Source organism: Dama dama, chromosome 3 (assembly GCF_033118175.1).
Source record: "Dama dama isolate Ldn47 chromosome 3, ASM3311817v1, whole genome shotgun sequence".
Taxonomy (NCBI): Eukaryota; Metazoa; Chordata; class Mammalia; order Artiodactyla; family Cervidae; genus Dama; species Dama dama.
The window spans coordinates 56,846,543-56,865,246 of record NC_083683.1 but is presented as its reverse complement, the minus strand read 5'-3'; the positions used below and the strand labels follow the sequence as shown (position 1 = coordinate 56,865,246).

General features: G+C 37.6%; 1 protein-coding gene across 1 annotated transcript in view; it reads right to left on the bottom strand.

Moving 5' to 3' along the window:
* The window catches only part of SLC2A13 (solute carrier family 2 member 13), a 495,370-nt gene that overhangs the window by 109,138 nt on the left and 367,528 nt on the right, over positions 1-18,704 (bottom strand). The window contains exon 7 of the mRNA XM_061129885.1: positions 7,691-7,816. Coding sequence (XP_060985868.1) covers positions 7,691-7,816 — 126 coding nt within the window. The remainder of the gene's footprint in view (positions 1-7,690; positions 7,817-18,704) is intronic.

Sequence of the window (18,704 nt, the reverse complement as noted above, 5' to 3'; positions counted from 1 at the left end):
CCATTTTACAGATGAAGACTGGGGCTCAGAAAGGCCCAGGTTGTTCCAGTGCCACTTATGAGGTAAATGATAAAAGCTCATATATGAAACTGACTAAAAAAATGTGCATCTTCCTCCTATCCAGTTGCTGCTCCCTTAAAAGCAATGGACTTACTGCCTTTTTGATTTTGAGAAAGTAATTCAGACCCTCTAAGCCTCACTGAGTTCATCTATACAGCAGGAACAAAAATCACACTTCATAGAGGAATCGAGTTGGTTCTGGAAATGTACATTTTTTCCCCCAAAAAACTGTCTATTTTATCTGTTTTCAAATGTACTAGACAACATTATCGATAATAGTCTCTTAAGATTTTTAAATCTTTACTATTTTATAATGCCCTTTTTTCTCATTTTATCTGTGCCTTCTCTCTGTTCTTAACCTGTATTGCCAGAGGTTTCACCATTAAATCTGTCTTTTCTAAGAAGCAACTTTTGATCCTATCTACAGTCCATGGGGTCGCGAAGAGTCGGACTCGACTGAGCGACTTCACTTTCACTTTTCACTTTCATGCACTGGAGAAGAAAATGGCAACCCACTCCAGTGTTCTTGCCTGGAGAATCCCAGGGACGGGGGAGCCTGGTGGGCTGCCGTCTGTGGGGTTGCACAGAGTCGGACACGACTGATGTCACTTAGCAGCAGCAGCAGCAGCATTGTTTTGCTTTGCATTACTTTTTCCTCTTAATTTCTATCCTCTGCTTACTTTACCAGCTCACTTTGTAACCTAGCTCTTACTTCTTGAGGATCTTGTCAGTTACTAATTTAAATGTCTTGGTTTCCATTATGATTTCTTCTTAACCCATTCATTAATTTGAAGTTTTTTTTTTTTTAAATTTCCAGATTAAATTAGAAGGGGTGATAAATATCTTTCTATTGCTTTGCAGTGTAACCAGTGTATTTTGGTTAGAAAAGACATTTTGCACAATACTGATTATCTGGATTTACTTAGAATTTATTGGAATTCACATTTACATAAATTTATTCTTTGTGTTTGAAAATGGTAAATTTTCATAAGTGCTCTATGTATGTTTGAAAAGAACGAAATTCTCTATGTGTTAGGTTCATTATTTAACTCTTAACTCAAACTTGTTAATATTAAGCTTTCCAAATTCTATAATCTCTGCTATTTTTTTGTCATCTCGATTGACCACTTACCTAATTTTTTCTACTCCTTTTTTCCACCTTTCTGTGAATGCCTCTTGTAAACAGCATATAACTGCATTAAAAAAAATCCAATATGAGGAGCTTTCTCTTTAAGGAAAGTGAAATTTGCTTAGTCGTGTCCAATTCTGTGACCCCACAGACTAAACAGTCCATGGAATTCTCTAGGCCAGAATACTGGAGTGGGTAAGCCTTTCCCTTCTCTAGGGGATCTTCCCAACCCAGGGATTGAACCCAGGTCTCCCACATTACAGGTGATTCTTTGCCAGCCAAGTCACAAGGGAAGCCCAAGAATACTGGAGTGGGTAGCCTATCCCTTCTCCAGGGGAGCTTCCCGACCCAGGAATCGAACTGGGGTCTCCTGCATTGCAGCCAGACTCTTTACCAATTGAGCTATCAGGGAAGCCTTTGTCTTTAGTAGGTATGTTGGGTGGTGGTTTAGTCGCTAAGTCGTGTCCGACTCTTGTGACCCCATGGACTGTAGCCTGCCAGGCTCCTCTGTCCATGGGATTTTCCAGGCAAGAATACTGCAGTGGATTGCCATTTTCTTCTCCAGGAGATCTTCCTGACCCAGGAATCGAACCCAGGTCTCCTGCATCACTGGCAGGTCCTTTACTGACTGAGCTATTAAGGGAACCCAATAGGCATGTTTAATTGAGTTATTTTTACTGTAATAGGTACATTTATATGTAACTAATTTTGCTGCTTTTTTCTGTGTGTTTTCTCTTAACTATGTTTTTTTTTTTTCTGTAATTTCCCCCCTTTTTTGTTTTTATTAGTTTGATTTTCTTGGTTTTTACTATGTGCTTGTATATATCTTTAAGAGATTACACTTATATTTTTAATACCTATATTTGACACATTGCAAAACTAATTATAATCTCCATTTCTTTCTGGAAACAAAAGAATGTAGAATGCTTTTCCCCCAAAGTTCCCATACTACATTCTATGTTATTTATCTAGAATTTTAGCTTTCCAAGTTTTTTTTTTTTTTTTACAAAATTCACCTAAGTATAACATGTATTATATATATGTGTGTGTGTGTTTGAGTGTGTGTATATTTGCACATAAATATGTATAAATATACAGACACATACATGGTGCTGCTGCTGCTGCTAAGTTGCTTCAGTAGTGACTGACTGTGTGACCCCATAGATGGCAGCCCACCAGGCTCCCCCGTCCCTGAGATTCTCCAGGCAAGAATACTGGAGTGGGTTGCCATTTCCTTCTCCAATGCGTGAAAGTGAAAAGTGAAATTGAAGTCGCTCAGTCGCGTCTGACTCTGAGCAACCCCATGGACTGTAGCCCACCAGGCTCCTCTGTCCATGGCATTTTCCAGGCGTGAGTACTGGAGTGGGGTGCCATTCCCTTCTCCTACAGATACATACATACACAAATACATATACACTGTGCAAATTATAAGTGTGCAACTGTCAGTATAATTGAAAAAAATTATACTATTTCCTTTTTTTTTCTTTTAAACATTATTTTAAAGTCTCTTAAATTTTTTTGGTAATGTAAGGTTCTTTTTGTGTTCATTCTTCTGTCTGTCACACGTGGTAGCTTTCTTCCATAGACTGATATAGTTTAATATTTTTTACTGCTACCTCATATTTGCTTTTGATGGAAGTCTCATGTGTCCTGGGTTCTGATAACTGTAGGTTTGCTGAGTTAGCTTTATGGATGTCTCCAGTTTGGGACCCACATTTTGATTTTTTACTATTCATGTTTCTCAACTGACGGTTCCCTTCACAAGGACAGTATGAAATTAGAAGCCATATTTCCCTATAGTAAAGGCTTCTGGTTTTGCTTCCTCATGTGTGACACTGTTTCAACTCAAGCTCCCAAGTGGGTCACAGAGAATTTTGCCCAGCACAGCCCAACAGATTTTCCTGTCTCTGTTTCAGAGCCTAGGTGGCCCATCACAGTTCTAGGGGCAAGACTTGGAGTTTTGTCTTCTCAACACCTAAAGCACTAGCCTCTCACCCCTTAGACTGGCTTCTGTTCTGATGCTCTTGTGTGCTGTTGGGCTTCCACATGGGCTTTGCTGCTCTCACGCTCACTGGTAGCATTTGGGCATTTCTCTCAAGTTCAGCTGTGAATTAAACCTATATTTGCCTCTGTGTGGGATGCATGTGGGAGATGCAGAGGATGATGAGCAGGATGAAAGATTTTCTATTAGTGCAGTGTACTGAATTTTCCAGAACTATGTTAAATGATTTTAACCTGGGTTTTCCTTTTAAAAAATTTTTAATTGTAAAATACACATTACACAACATTTACTATCTTAATTAACCATTTAAATTTTTAATCATTTTAAACTGTATAGTTCAGCAGTAAGTATATTCACCTTATTCTGTAAGCAATCTCCAAAACTCATCCCATTTTCCAAAACTGAAACCCCATAACCATTAAACAACAACTCCCTATTTCCTTCTACCCTCTGCTTGTGGCAACCACTATTCCTCATTCTTCCTCTATAAACCTGAGTACTCTAGGTACCTCATGTTAATGGAGTCATTCGGTATTTGCTCATTTCACTCATCATCTCGTATTCAAGGCTTATTCATGTTGTAGTAGCCAGAATTTCTTTTCTTTAAATATGTATAATTGTATGTATATACAGTTTGCTTATCCATTTGTCTGTCAAGTAGCATTTGAGTCACTTCCAGCTTCTGGCTATTGTGAACAATGCTGCTATGAATACGGTATCCAAATAAAACTTCAAGACCTTATTTTCAATGCTTTTGGATGTATACCCAAAGTGGAGTTATTAGATGACACGTAATTCTATCTTAAAATTATGTAAAAACTGCCACACTATTTTCCATAGTGGCTACACCATTTTATATTCCTATCCACAGTGCATACAGTTTCCAATTTTTCCACATCTTCCACAACAATTATTGTTTCATTTTATTATTTGTTTTTTATCCTAAGGCATCTGAGGTAATACCTCATTGCAGTTTTGACTTGCATTTCCCTAATAATTACTGCTGCTGGACAGTTTTTCATGAGGTTTGTCATTTGTATATCTTTTTTAGAGAACAAGGATGAACAGAAAACTTTTTGATTGAAATGTAAAAGGCCTTCCCGGTGGCTCAGTGATAAAGAATCCATCTGCAACGAGGAGATGCAGGAGACGTGGGTTCAATCCCTGAGTTGGGAAGATCCCTTAGAGGAGGGTCTGGCAACTCACGCCAATATTCTTGCTTAGAGAATCTCATGCAAAGAGGAGCCTGGCAGGCTACATACAGTCCACAGGGTCGCAAAGACTTGGACAAGACTGAAGCAACCGAGCACATAAGCTCACATAGAAAAGCATACTGATTGACAAAGTTTTAATGCAAATTAATTGCAGTTAATTATATGGAAAAATGTTTTTCATTATGTTGAGATAAAAATCAGCATACTACCTTCATCATGAATAGTATTACCCTTCTACCTGGTGTTTTTCAGGAGATAGCTACAACTAGAGATTCTTTGCAGCTGAAGATGGAGAAGCTCTATACACTCAGCAAAAACAAGACCTGGAGCTGACTGTGGCTCAGGTGATCAGCTCTTATTGCAAAATTCAGGCTTAAACTGAGGAAAGTAGGGAAAACCATTAGGCAATTCAGGTATGACATAAATCAAATCCCTTATGATTGTACAGTGGAGATGATGCATAGATTCCAGGGATTAGATCTGGTAGACAGAATGCCTGAAAAACTATGGATGGAGGTTTGTAACACTGTACAGAAGGCAGTGGCCAAAACCATCCCCATGAAAAAAATATGCAAGAAGCCTTCTTATGTGAACACTGCAAAGAAATAGAGGAAAACAACAGAATGGGAAAGAAAAGAGATCTCTTCAAGAAAATTGAAGATAACAAGGGAATATTTCTTGCAAGGATGGGTACAATAAAGGACAGAAAAGGCAAGGATCTAACAGAAGCAGAAAAGATTAAGAAGAGGTTGCAAGAATACACAAAACTATTCAAAAAAGGTCTTAAATACTCGGATAACCATGATGGTTTGGTTACTCACTTAGCCAGACAACCTGGAGTGTGAAGTCAAGTGGGCCTTAAAAGGATGACTACGAACAAAGCTAGTGGAGGTGATGGTATTCCAGCTAAGCTATTTCAAATCCTAAAAGATGATGCTATTAAAGTGCTCCACTCAAAAAAAAAATAAAATAAAATAAAGTGCTCCACTCAATATGCCAGCAAATTTGGAAAACAGCAGTGGCCATAGGACTGGAAAAGGCCAGTTTTCATTCCATCCCAAAGAAGGGCAATGCCAAAGAATGCTCAAATTACTATAAAGTTGTGTTCATTTCACATGCTAGCAAGATAATGCTCAAAATCCTTCAAGCTAGTCTTGAAGTATGTGAAGTCTTGAAGTACATGAATGGAGAACTCCAATACTTTGGCCACCTGATGTGAAGAGCCGAGTCATTGGAAAAGAGCCTGATGCTGGGAAAGATAGAACACAACAGGCAAAGGGGGCAGCAGAGGATGAGATGGTTTGATGGCATCATCGACACAATGGACATGAGTCTGAGCAAACTCTGAAAGATAGTGAAGGACAGGGAAGCCTGGTGTGCTACAGTCCATGGGGTTGCAAAGCATCAGACATGACTTGGCAACTGAACAACAACAACAGAGATCTGTGATTATGTCACTGAATCTCCTCAATACTTGACCCTAAAACATCTATAAAGAGTATATCTTGAATAGGAATCCAAGGTAAAGGTAGATTTTCCCCCGAAAATTCCATTCTAATTGCATAAAACCTATCAACAAAATAAACAAAAATATAATGAATGTTATTTTATCTACAATGGGAGAATCTGTTGCAGTAAATCTTTCATGGTAAATACATCCTGCATTTTTTGTTTTCTTTGTAGGATAGATTGAGGCAACCCGGCATGGTGACCAAGCTAAGAGGAAGATTGCTGCTCAGCTCAGAGAAGAGTGAGAAAATCTGTTTTCTTTCCGAGGTGGGAGGTAAAGAGTTTTAGGTTATTATTCTATTAATAAGAATATTCCACAAGCATAAAAGTTTCTTGTATATTTTGTTTAGTTCTTTGTATTTTTCCTACTTGGGTCTTAGCTATTTTCACTTTCCTCTAGTAGTGGGTGTAGCCCAGGAATAATGGTACAAAAATACAAATAAACTCTAAAATAGGTGTAAATAAAAGAAGTAATATGCATTTCTATTAAAAAGTTGTAAAATTTGTTAGTTGCAAAAAGAATAAAATTATTTTGAGACTACTGACCTATAGACCTTCCTATGAGAAAGAGATAAACATAATTTTAGTGTCCCCATAAGTTTTTAAATTAATTCTGTGAAGTATAGGAAACTACATACACAGATTTCAAATTGTTCATAATTCTTGATTAGAAACTCTCAGGCTTCTTCTATTGAAAAAAATCAAAAGGATTAAAACTGTAAAGTATTACATTCAGAAATAATTAATCAATTAACTTCCTAATAAAGCTTGACTAATGAAAAGATACATTAGGTGTTTTTAAAAGAAACTCTTTCACGTTTTCATTTTAAGTAACAACTGTATTTCTTTTACATATTTCCTTTTAATCAGTGTATTTAAAATGTGATCTGAATTTTCACTCAATATCATATAATTTACTACTACTACTTTGGAATAATCCCATCATAAAATGATTAATGACAACAGCATAAGTATTAATAATGATACATTATACTTTCTGGCTTCTAGGAGATACAAGCACTTTATTACAGATTTCGTTGCTTTCCCCAGTATTAGGAGGCAGACAGCATGAAAGCATAGTAATCTTTTTTTGAGAATTTAAAACGCAAAAGCCATGTCAAATAATATTTACATGTTTCTGTATTCATGAATATGAGTGTTAGTTCATAAATATGGGATATTTGTTCTACACAAACGTTTCATTTATGTGCCCACTCTAAACCAATGGGATCTGTCAAAAAGAGAAAGGTTCACAGTTTCTCATACACACCCATAATTACCAACTTTATCCTTATTTTGTTTAATTTCTCTGACTTCCAGGAATGTACAATATGAATTAAAGAATTTAAAATGATAGTACTTCATTGTGACTTCACAATTTTCTGTCTTTCACTTAAGTTTCGGAGTTTGGAAATTATTGGTATAATTTAAAAATACCCAGTGGGAGAAACTACCGTGGCAATATTTAGTGATACTTGCCTCAAGGTCCAGACTCCTGTAGCTTATTAGAACAGAGTTGGGTATGGAATCTGGATTTCCTGAAGTCTAGGCTTGAGTTTATATGCTAAGTTTGTGAAGCATACAGTTGCAATATTTCCACCCACTCTCATCAGAATATGCTGCAAAGTAATGTAGTTATAAAGAACAAAGATTCTTTAAAAGAAGACCAATTTAAAAGAAGTAGAGTGTATAAGTGCAGTCATTCTGTAAGTTTAAAAATAAGTCTCAAGCTGAAATTTTATTGTATATTTTTATGGTATGTAATGAGCAACATACCTGCCCCAGGCTGCCTCATTTGTGGATGCTTTATTAACTGGAACACAGGAGGAGTCAATGACGGTTGATTTATTCATCTGATAACAGAACCCGCAGTCTGGATCCAACATACATTCGTTACAGTAACTGTAAAATGAAATGAGTTGTAGTCATGTTAGAGACAGCTGATGCCCAGCACACACTGTATTCTATTTGCTCCCCTGCATTTTCCACTCTACTCTGGTAAAGCGCGGGGCCATGTGACTCGGTTTGGCTCTGGCAAATAACTTGTGATAAGGCAGGTGAGAAATGGCTGATTTCTTCCATCTCTACCTACTCTGGATGCAGCAACTTTGGAAACCACTTTGAAATGGAGGTGGACTGGATGTGCAGTATTGGATGTATAAGAACTCCAGTCTGCCAGCAGCAAATATACTTTGCTTTCCTAAGCCACTGAGATTTGTTACCAGAGCACAGATTGGTTCATTTTGAACCAGTTACCTGGTTCCAAACTGTACCAAAGCATTTACTTCTCTTAAATGTTTCCATCATGTACCATATCTTTTTTAAAAAATGGAATTGTTTCCTAATATAGTTCATGAAATAGAAAATTCAAAGAATAAAAAAAAATTACATCTAGAGGAAAAAGTTAAAAAATAAAAATGCCACCACCCTAAGAATGGCCAGAATTAACATCCTGGGGGATACTTGTACTTTTAATAAATATATATTGAAAATCAACTATGTTGTATGCTTAATTAAAAGAAGTTGTAACCTTTAAAAACTGCATAAATTTTTCTGAAAAAGAGAAAAGAAAAAAGGTTGGTAAAGGGGAAAAGGCTAACTTTTCTCATCCACTGGTTGGATTCCAGACCCATTACCAACCAATCATTGCTCACCTAACAGCAATAGCCTAACTTCAGGAAAATTTTAAAGAGGCAAAATCCTTTAGAGGGCAGGATTTTCCAACAGAAGCCAACAGTGTGCTTGCAGAATGAGTTTTCTCACTGTCATACTATTTGCCAGACAAACCTGGAACACGTTATACACAGTTGTCACATACAAGGTATGGAGACCCTAAGATGAATAAGTTAAAGTCCCTGCTCTGCTCCTTGGTAGATAAAAGGAAAGGATAAGAAATAGCTATACCTGTTAATGATGATGATATGATAGAACACAGAAATACTCTAAGGGCAGAGACCTGATTATTTGCCTGTAAGAATGGGGGATAATTTCAGAGATGATATTTGAGATGGATCATAAGAGAAATTTACCAGGGAAAGAAGTAGAGAGAAGAGAATTTCAGGGAACAACTTATTACATAATTAAAGATAAGTCAGTACAGACTTATTAAATATCTACTTTGTACAAGTAATTACACAGTGGCATGTGGGAGAGAAATAGAGTAAGAACTAATGCAAGCTATCTGAAAAAGACATGAATCATCAAAATCAAAACACTTCTTTGATGCATTTAGCTAAATGCAAAAGACTGGCATTGTTTAAAAATTAAGACCACTGTCATTCTCTCTGTAAATCTTTACTTTACAAATAGTCTATTTTTAATGAGACTTTAGCTGTACACTAAAAGCAAAAAAAGGGGTCTTTCAAAGCCTACCAAAAGATCAATATACTTTAGAAAGGTGATACAGTACTGTGAACCTAAAACTGTCCACAACTGTGATAAACAAAATAAAATAGAAATCATGAGAAGTACTCTGAGCTTCTGGATTTAAGAACTAGACTAGGTTAATTTGGAAGGGAAGATCATTCCTACTAGTATTCTGTTCGTTTATTTTGCCCATATGAGGTAGAGTTAAAAACCCTGATGGTTTCAGTGGCTTTAAATGATAATTATTTGGGAAATGTCAATTCACCCATTTGTAGAGAAATGACTATTTAAATTTTTTGAAAAATACTTATTTCCTATAAAAGGCCAGAAACCAGTTACCTACTGCATGTACATGTCAGACATATTATCCATAATGCTTCACCTCTTCCATCACCTGTTCAAACATCAACTCTGACCACAACCTCCTATTATTCTATCTTCCTTACTAAATGATTTCTGCTCTGACATGATCATTCATTTAACAAATACAAATATATTACACTTACTCTGTGCCAGGCACTATTCCAGGAGCTGGGACTTGTTAGTGAACAAAAATGATGTTGATTTTTGTAGACCTCATGACAACCTCCAGTTAATTGATGTGCTCCCTGTTCATTAGCTTTTTCCTTTCTTTCTCTTTTTGATTTTTAAAAAAACTTTATTGGTGTATAGTTGACTTACAATTTGTGTGAGTTTCCTGTGTTCAGTAAAATGACTCAGTTATACATACATATATATTCTATAGGCCATTACAGAGTATTCAATAGAGTTTGTTGTGCTGTAAGTAGGCCTTTATTAAATATCTATTTTATATATGGTAGTGTGCATATGTCAACTCTAATCTCCCAATTTATCCCTTTTTTCCTTATGAGAGGGGTGATTTTTATTTTATTAAAAATTTTTTTTTCGCATGTATATCATTTTTTTAAAAAGTAAAAGATATTTAACAGTTTTCACAATCAATAGCCAGACTAAAAATAAAAGATAATTACAATTGCAAGCCATAATGGGAACATGATTAACCCAACAATATAAAATAATTACATACAGTTTGGGGGGGTCAAACAGAGTGATATGGTAAGTGGAAATACATACACACATGTTTTCATCTGCCCAACCAGTCTATGTCTTTTGGTTGGTACATTTAATCCACTTAAATTTCAGGAAATTATCAATAGTTATGATCTTATTACCACTTTCCTAATTGTTTTGGGTTTATTTTCTGTTGGTATTTGCCTTCTCTTGTGTTTCCTGTCTAGAGAAATTCCTTTAGCATTTGTTGTAAAGCTGGTTTGGTGGTGCTGAATTCTCTTAACTTTTGCTTGTTTGGAAAGCTTTTGATTGCTCCATCAAATCTGAATGAGAGTCTTGCTGGGTAGAGTATTCTTGATTGCAGGTTCTTCCCTTCATCACATTAAACATATTGTGCCATTCCCTTCTGGCTTATACAGTTTTTGTTGAGAAATCAGCTGGTAGCATGATGAAAATTCCCTTTTATGTTGTCATTTTTCCCTTGTTACTTTTAATATTATATCCTTGTCTTTAATTTTTGTCAGTTTGATTACTATGTATCCTTTATCTACATTCTGTTCTGTGGCAGTAATTTCCACCATTCTGACCTCCAGGTCATTTATCTGTACTTCTGCCTCAGTTACTCTGCTATTGATTCCGTCTCATGCATTATTCACTTCTCTTTGTTTGTTCTTTAGTTCTTGTAGGTCTTTGGTAAACATTTCTTGCACCTTCTTTGTTTCTCAAGATCCTAGATCACCTTCATTATCATTATTCTGAATTCTTTATTTAGAAGGTTGCCTATCTCCATTTCATTTAGCTGTTTTTCTAGGGTTTTATCTTTTCCCTTCATCTGGGACATAACTTTCTGCTTTTTCATCCTGTAATGTCTTTCATTCTGTAATGTCTTTTTTGTTCCAGCTGCTGTGGAACTGTGGTTCTTCTTGCTTCTTCGGTCTGTCCTCTGGTGGAGGAAGCTAAGAGGCTTGTGAAAGCCTCCTGATGGGTTGGACTGGCTAAGGGAAAAACTAGGTCTTGTTCTAATGGGCAGGGCATTGGTCAGTAAAACTTTAATCCAATTATATGTTGATGGCTGGGGTTACATTCCCTTCTGGTACTTGTTTGGCTTTAGGGGACCCCGTTCTGGGTTCTATGGATTCTATGGTAGGGTTAACAGCAAACTCCAAGAGGGTTTACACCAAGGGAGACCTTCCCGGCCTGTTGCTGCCAGTGGCCCTGTCCCTGTGCTGAGGCCTTGCCAACCCAGGCGTCCACAGGAGACCCTCCAACACTTGCAGGTAGTTTTGGTTCAGTCTCCTATGGGATCACTGCTCCTTTCCTCTGGGTCTTGGTGCACACAAGATTTTGTTTGTACCGTCCAAGACAGGAGTCTGTTTCCCCCAGTCCTGTGGAAGTTCTATAGTCAATTCCCACTGGTCTTCAAGGTCAGATTTGCTGGGGAATTCCAATCCCATTGTTGGATCCCCAGGCTGGGAACCCTGGTGTTGGGTTTGGAACCTTCCTAAGAATGGAAGAACTTCTTTGGTATTATTGTTCTCCAGTTTGTGGGCTACCCACACTGCAGGCATGAGATTTGATTTTATCATGATTGTGTCCCTCCCACCATCTTGCTGTGGCTTCTTCTTTGTCTTGGATATGAGGTATCTTTTTTCGGTGGGTTCCAGAGTCCTCTTGTCAATGGTTATTCAACAGTTAGTTGAGATTTTGGTACTCTCGCAGGAGGAGATAAATGCACATCTTTCTACTCCACCATCTTGAACTGGAAGCAAGCTTTTTTTCCTTTGGTTCTGTCCTTAACTAGCTTATTGCCCATGACTCATCATTTCAATATCCTAAATTTCCCTGCCTATTTATCTTCTTATCTCACCCATCTAGCTAATATGTAAATGTCAACATTTGCCTTTTCTGTGCCTTTACCCGCATACCCAATGCAACTGAAGGAATTACACAGTAGGGCAGATCAGTAGTTCCTCTATAGCATACTACTACCAGCCTCAAAAGGATCCTCAACAGCCTAAAATTCTTAATAGTTTTTCCTAGTCAACTCCATTGGAGGACTATTTCAACCATTCGGCACAAAAACTATTCCTCAGATTTCCAATGCTTCATTTCTCTTTACTCTCTGCAAAGGAACTCAACTCAAGTTTTACAGAGAAAACAGATGCAAGTGGTAAAAATGGGGAGTTTATAATCTTATAGCAAACATATAAACCATTCTATTAATACTTTCCTATTTGTAAAGAACCCATCTGCCAATGCAGGAGACGCAAGAGACTCAGGTTTGATTGCTGGGTCAAAAGATCCCCTGGAGGACAGCATGGCAACCCACTCCAGTATTCTCGTCTGTAGAATCCCTTGGACAGAGGAGCCTGGTGGGTTATAGTCCATAGGGTTGCAAAGAGTCAGACACAATTGAAGCGACTTAGAAGGCACGCACACACTCCAGTTACAAATAGAAGCCGTCCTTCCCGGCTATTGTCGACCTCTCTTATCTGGGCTTTCATCTCATTCTATCTCCTCAGGGCATCTCAGACCTGATTATTGTCCCTTCTGTCTCTTAAGACAGAGGATTAGATTTTTGATTTTGGTATCTTTCTCTTTTTAAATGTAGGCATTTATAGCTATAAGTTTCTCCCTAAGCAATGCTTTAGCTGCATCCCATATTTGGTGGGGTATGTCTTCATTTTCACCCATCTCAAACTATTTAGTAATTTTCCTTGTAATTTCTTCTTTGATCCACTGGCAATTGAGGAGTGTGTTATTTAATTTTCACATGCTTGTGAATTTCCTAGATTTCTTTGTGAGTTATTTATGATTGCTGCTGCTGCTGCTGTGATTTCTAATTTCACCCAACTGTGATCATAGAACATATTCTGTACGATTTTAATGCTTTTAAAATTTACCTAGGCTCATTTTGCAGCCTAGCATATGACCTATCTTGGAGAATGCTTCTTGTACACTTATGAAGAATGTGTTATTCTGTTCTTGAGTGAAGTGTTCGCTCAGTGTCTGTTAGATTTAGATGGTTTATAGTCAATATACTAATCTTATAACATTGACCCGTTGGTTTCTAACCACTTAACTTCACCCACATCCTGGAAACGGTCGTTATCTAGAACAGGAGTCAGCAAACTATGGCCCTTGAGACAAATATAAATCAGCCCATTTTTAAAATAAGGTTTTATTGAAACATAGCCATGCCCATTTGTTTACTTATCTATGAATGCCTACAACTTAAAGGGCAGAGCTGAGAAGTATAACAGAATCTATATGGCCTGCAAAGCCACAGATATTTACTATCTTACCCTTTACAGGAAGTTTGCTGATCCCTGATCTAAAACACACATATAGATTTTTCATTCCTTTCCTTCAAAATCTCTTTCTTATTCCTAGAATAACTGTTCTTTGTCCCAGAGATCTCCCACACTCCTTTCTTCCTGACACTTCACTGACTTCACAGCTTTGAGTCCTTCTCTGTCAGACTTTCATGTTAAACCATGTTAACCACCAGACCCTGAATGTTTTTGTATTTAGGTTCTCTTGCCTATAAACTTTTATGTCTGGTTCTTTCTAACCATCTTTGTTCTTACTTTCTATATCTAAATTGCTCTGCGCTGGTGGAGAATTAACATAACCAGGAATACTGGTAACACCATAAGTAAGTGTTAGTCGCTCAGTCGTGCCTGACTCTTTGCGACCCCATGGACTTCAGCCCACCAGGCTCCTCTGTCCATGAGATTTTCCAGGCAAGGATACTGGAGAGGGTTGCCATTTCCTTCTCCAGGGGATCTTCCCAACCTAGGGATCGAACCCAGGTCTCCTGCACTGCAGGGAGATTCTTTACCGACTGAGCTACAATGCACAGTATTCAGCTGAAGCTGGATCTTCACTGCTGCAAGGAAACGTCTACCTGCTCGCAATCCCACAACTGATATCCCAAATGCTCACAACTTGCCTCCAATCCTAATCCTTATTTCCTCTTACAAATCTTTTAGATTTAGGTCTTTCTTGCTTCCCAGTAAAAACTGTAAGGATTAGGAATGAACTTTTTCAACTTTAAATTCAGACTGAACAAAGATAACTATAGCCACAGCTATCCTCACCTCTTTTCCTCCAGGCTCTGAAAAAGAATTGTTCGAAGGTCAGCATTCTACTAGAACTTTTAATCTTACTCTCCTTGGCCTTTACTGGGACCAACGCTTTATCCCATTGGTTATTTTCTTCTCTTTATACATTCAGTCCTCTCCTAGAACTTACCCCATAGTTTATATGCAGGTTGAGGCTTTCCCATATTAAAAAAGCATGAAAACTATCTTTCTGTACTACTTCACGTAAGTTCATAGAGGTCAATCAATTTCATCAATCAATGTTCAATTTCATCACCATCTCAGGAGTGGACCACTGTTTGGGAACTGAGATCGCTGACTGTTCTGGACTGTACAGTCTCTTAGACTCCTGGAGGCAGAGTATGATTCCGTATCATCCCCTTATCCTTGACCTGGAATATATATTTTTCATCATATGGACTATCTTATGGCAAAATTCTCCCAAATGTAACATTTCTAACTTAGACTTGACATTTGGAAGATAACATAAAACTTTAAATATTCTGGGGAATCTGCTAATTGACCTTTTACAGAGAGCATATATCATAACTGTGACTTTAACAAATAGGATTGAAAAAAAGGGACAATTTCTAGAAGTGGCTATTTTTATTCATGATTTGCTCTTTAATGCTTTCTTGAATATGACCTGATAAATTTACATGAAATTTCCTAAATATAAAAGCTTAGAATTCAAATATGTTGTTACAAGTCAGTGCTCATAAAAATATTCTAAGCATAGATTAAATTTTTTTTTTTTTTTGCAAAAAACAGACTTATATCTTAGGCCCTATTTGTCCCCTTTCACAGTTTGACCTGGAGTGAGTCCTAAATTCTGGACTTCAAGTTTTCTATCCCAAGAGCACATGATCTCTCAGAACCCACCTGGCTGCAAGACTCTACATGAAAGAAAAAGTCAGAAATGTATATACTGTCATTCTAAATTCACACAAACTTTAACAGTGTAAAACATATTAGGATGCTATAACATCTCACAAACATTTACTCTTACATATTTATTTCAAGGGCAGAGGTTGTAAGTGTGCCTTACTTTAAGAAATTGTTTTTTAAAAGGAATTGCTAAATCACATAAAATGGAGATTCCTCTCTTTTAATACAAAATATTTTAAATCTCCTCCAAGTCAATATGTAGTACAGATGATGGTGAAGACCTTCCTCTTTGCTCTGTGCACACCTCTGCTATAGAACTTACAATGTTCTTCCTTGACTGGCTTGCAAGGACCCAAGGGAAAAGGCCATGCTTACCAACTCTGCAACTGCAGAATCTCACTGTAGCCTAGACACCCAATGCATGTTTATAGAAAGAATCAAATGATGATAGCTCTTTAAATCAAGGCACACTGTAGGTTCATTAATCGATTTTTCTCATTAATGAAAAATTATTTTGGAGGGTGGGTCAGTAGGAGTGAATATCTGAGATATTTTGGTAATGAAAGTAAAAGAAAGTAAAATCAATTGTCAAATGGTGCTTCAAGCTAAGCCCTGCTTTTAAATTGCCTGAGACTAAAGCTGCTATTTGTAAACATTTAATCCACAACCCAAATGGAACTGGTTAGCAATTTTGGTAACTCACTTGCAGAAATAGAAGCTGCAAGGGCCAATTGCCTTGAAGCCCCAAGAAGAGAGCCACACAAAAAGAGAGCTCTCTTTTACATCATAGCCTAAAAATTTCATAGAAAAAGAACATCATGATATTTAGAGAGAAATAGCAGTAGGTAATTGTGCCCAGAATGCATGCTATTGTTTTTGACTGTGGACACTTTTAGTTGGGGAGATTATACAACAGACAAGTTCTACTACAGGATGAAACTGCTGGGGAAACTAGCACAGCATACTAGGAGATTGGAAAATATCTAATCCAGACAATAACTACAATTAGAACCAAAAAGTTCTTTTCTTGTTAGTTTCAAGGAAGGGTTTAACTTGCTACTCTGACCTTTTTTTTTGAAAGGGAGAAAAATAAGTGTGCACATATTTAGAAAAAAAAACTCGTTCTAAAAATTTAAGATACTTTTAATTAAAATAAAAAAAAAAGGCACAATAAAAGGCAGCTTAGTGTATAAGCAAGAGAAATAATGTCCTATTTTCATTTAACCAATCGTTTACATGTTTCACATGGCACTCAGGCTCTTAACCAGATGTGCCTTCTTCTCTCACCTGAGACAATCTTTTAATGATTGATTCAGGTTAATTTAGAACATTTTAAGTTTCTACTCTGTGAAGTCAAGTATGAACTTGGCCCTAGAGAAAACAGTTCATTTGTTTTTAAGACCGGGAGCTGACTGTGGCTCAGATCATGAACTCCTTATTGCCAAATTCAGACTTAAATTGAAGAAAGTGGGAAAAACCACTAGACATTCAGGTATGACCTAAATTAAATCCCTTATGATTATACAGTGGAAGGAAGAAATAGATTTAAGGGACTAGATCTGATAGACAGAGTGCCTGATGAATTATGGACAGAGGTTCTTGACATTGTACAGGAGACAGGGAGCAAGACCATCCCCAACAAAAAGAAATGCAAAAAAGTAAAATGGCTGTCAGAGGAGGCCTTACAAATAGTTGTGAAAACAAGAAAAGTGAAAAGCAAAGGAGAAAAGGAAAGATATACTCATTTGAATGCAGAGTTCCAAAGAATAGCAAGGAGAGATAAGAAAGTCTTCCTCAGTGATCAGTGCAAAGAAATAGAGGGAAATAATAGAATGGGAAAGACTAGAGAACTCTTCAAGAAAATCAGACATACCAAGGGAAGATTTCATGCAAAGATGGGCACAATAAAGGACAGAAATGGTATGGACCTAACAGAAGCAAAAGATATTAAGAAGAGGTGGCCAAAATATACAGAAGAACTGTACAAAAAAGATCTTCATGACCCAGATAATCATGATGGTGTGATCACTCACCTAGAGCCAGACATCCTGGAATGTGAAGTCAAGTGGACCTTAGGAAGCATCACTACAAACAAAGCTAGTGGAGGTGATGGAATTCCAGTTGAGCTATAGAAAATCTCAAAGAAAGGCAATGCCAAAGAATGCTCAAACTACCACACAATTGCACTCATCTCACACGCTTGCAAAGTAATGCTCAAAATATTCCAGGCCAGGCTTTAGCAATATTTGAACCGTTAACTTCCAGATGTTCAAGCTGGTTTTAGAAGAGGCAAGGAACCAGGGATCAAATTGCCAACATCTGCTGGATGATCAAAAAAGCAAGAGAGTTCCAGAAAAACATCTATTTCTGCTTTATTGACTATGCCAAAGCCTTCCACTGTGTGGATCACAATAAACTGTGGAAAATTCTGAAGGAGATGGGAATACCAGACCACCTGACCTGCCTCTTGAGAAACCTATATGCAAGTCAGGAAGCAACAGTTAGAACTGGACATGGAACAACAGACTGGTTCCAAATAGGAAAAGGAGTACGTCAAGGCTGTATATTGTCACCCTGCTTATTTACCTTATATGCAGAGTACATCGTGAGAAATGCTAGGCTGGAGGAAGCACAAGCTGGAATCAGGATTGCCGGCAGAAATACCAATAACTTCAGATATGCAGATGATACCACCCTTATGGCAGAGAGTGAAGAAGAATTAAAGAGCCTCTGGATGAAAGTGAAAGAGGAGAGTGAAAAAGGTGGCTTAAAGCTCAACATTCAGAAAACTAAGATCATGGCATCTGGTCCCATCACTTCAAGGCAAATAGATGAGGAGACAGAGACTTTATTCTGGGGGCTCCAAAATCACCTCAGATGGTGACTGAAGCCATAAAATTAAAAGACACTTACTCCTTGGAAGAAAAGTTATGACCAACCTAGACAGCATATTAAGAAATAGAGACATTACCTTGTCAACAAATGTCTGTCTAGTCAAAGCTATGGTTTTTCTGGTAGTCATATATGGATGTGAGAGTTGGACTATAAAGAAAGCTGAGTGCAGAAGAATTGATGCTTTTGAACTGTGGTGTTGGAGAAGACCCTTGAGAGTTCCTTGGACTGTTAGGCGATCCAGCCAATCCATCCTAAAGGAGATCAGTCCTGGGTGTTCATTGGAAAGGCTGATGTTGAAGCTGAAACTCCAATACTTTGGCCACCTGATACGAAGAGCTGACTCATTTGAAAAGACCCTGATGCTGGGAAAGATTGAGCACAGGAGGAGAAGGGGACGACAGAGAATGAGATGCTTGGATGGCATCACCGACTCAAGGGACATGAGTTTGGGTAAACTCTGGGAGTTGGTGATGGACAGGGAGGCCTGGCGTGCTGCATTCCAT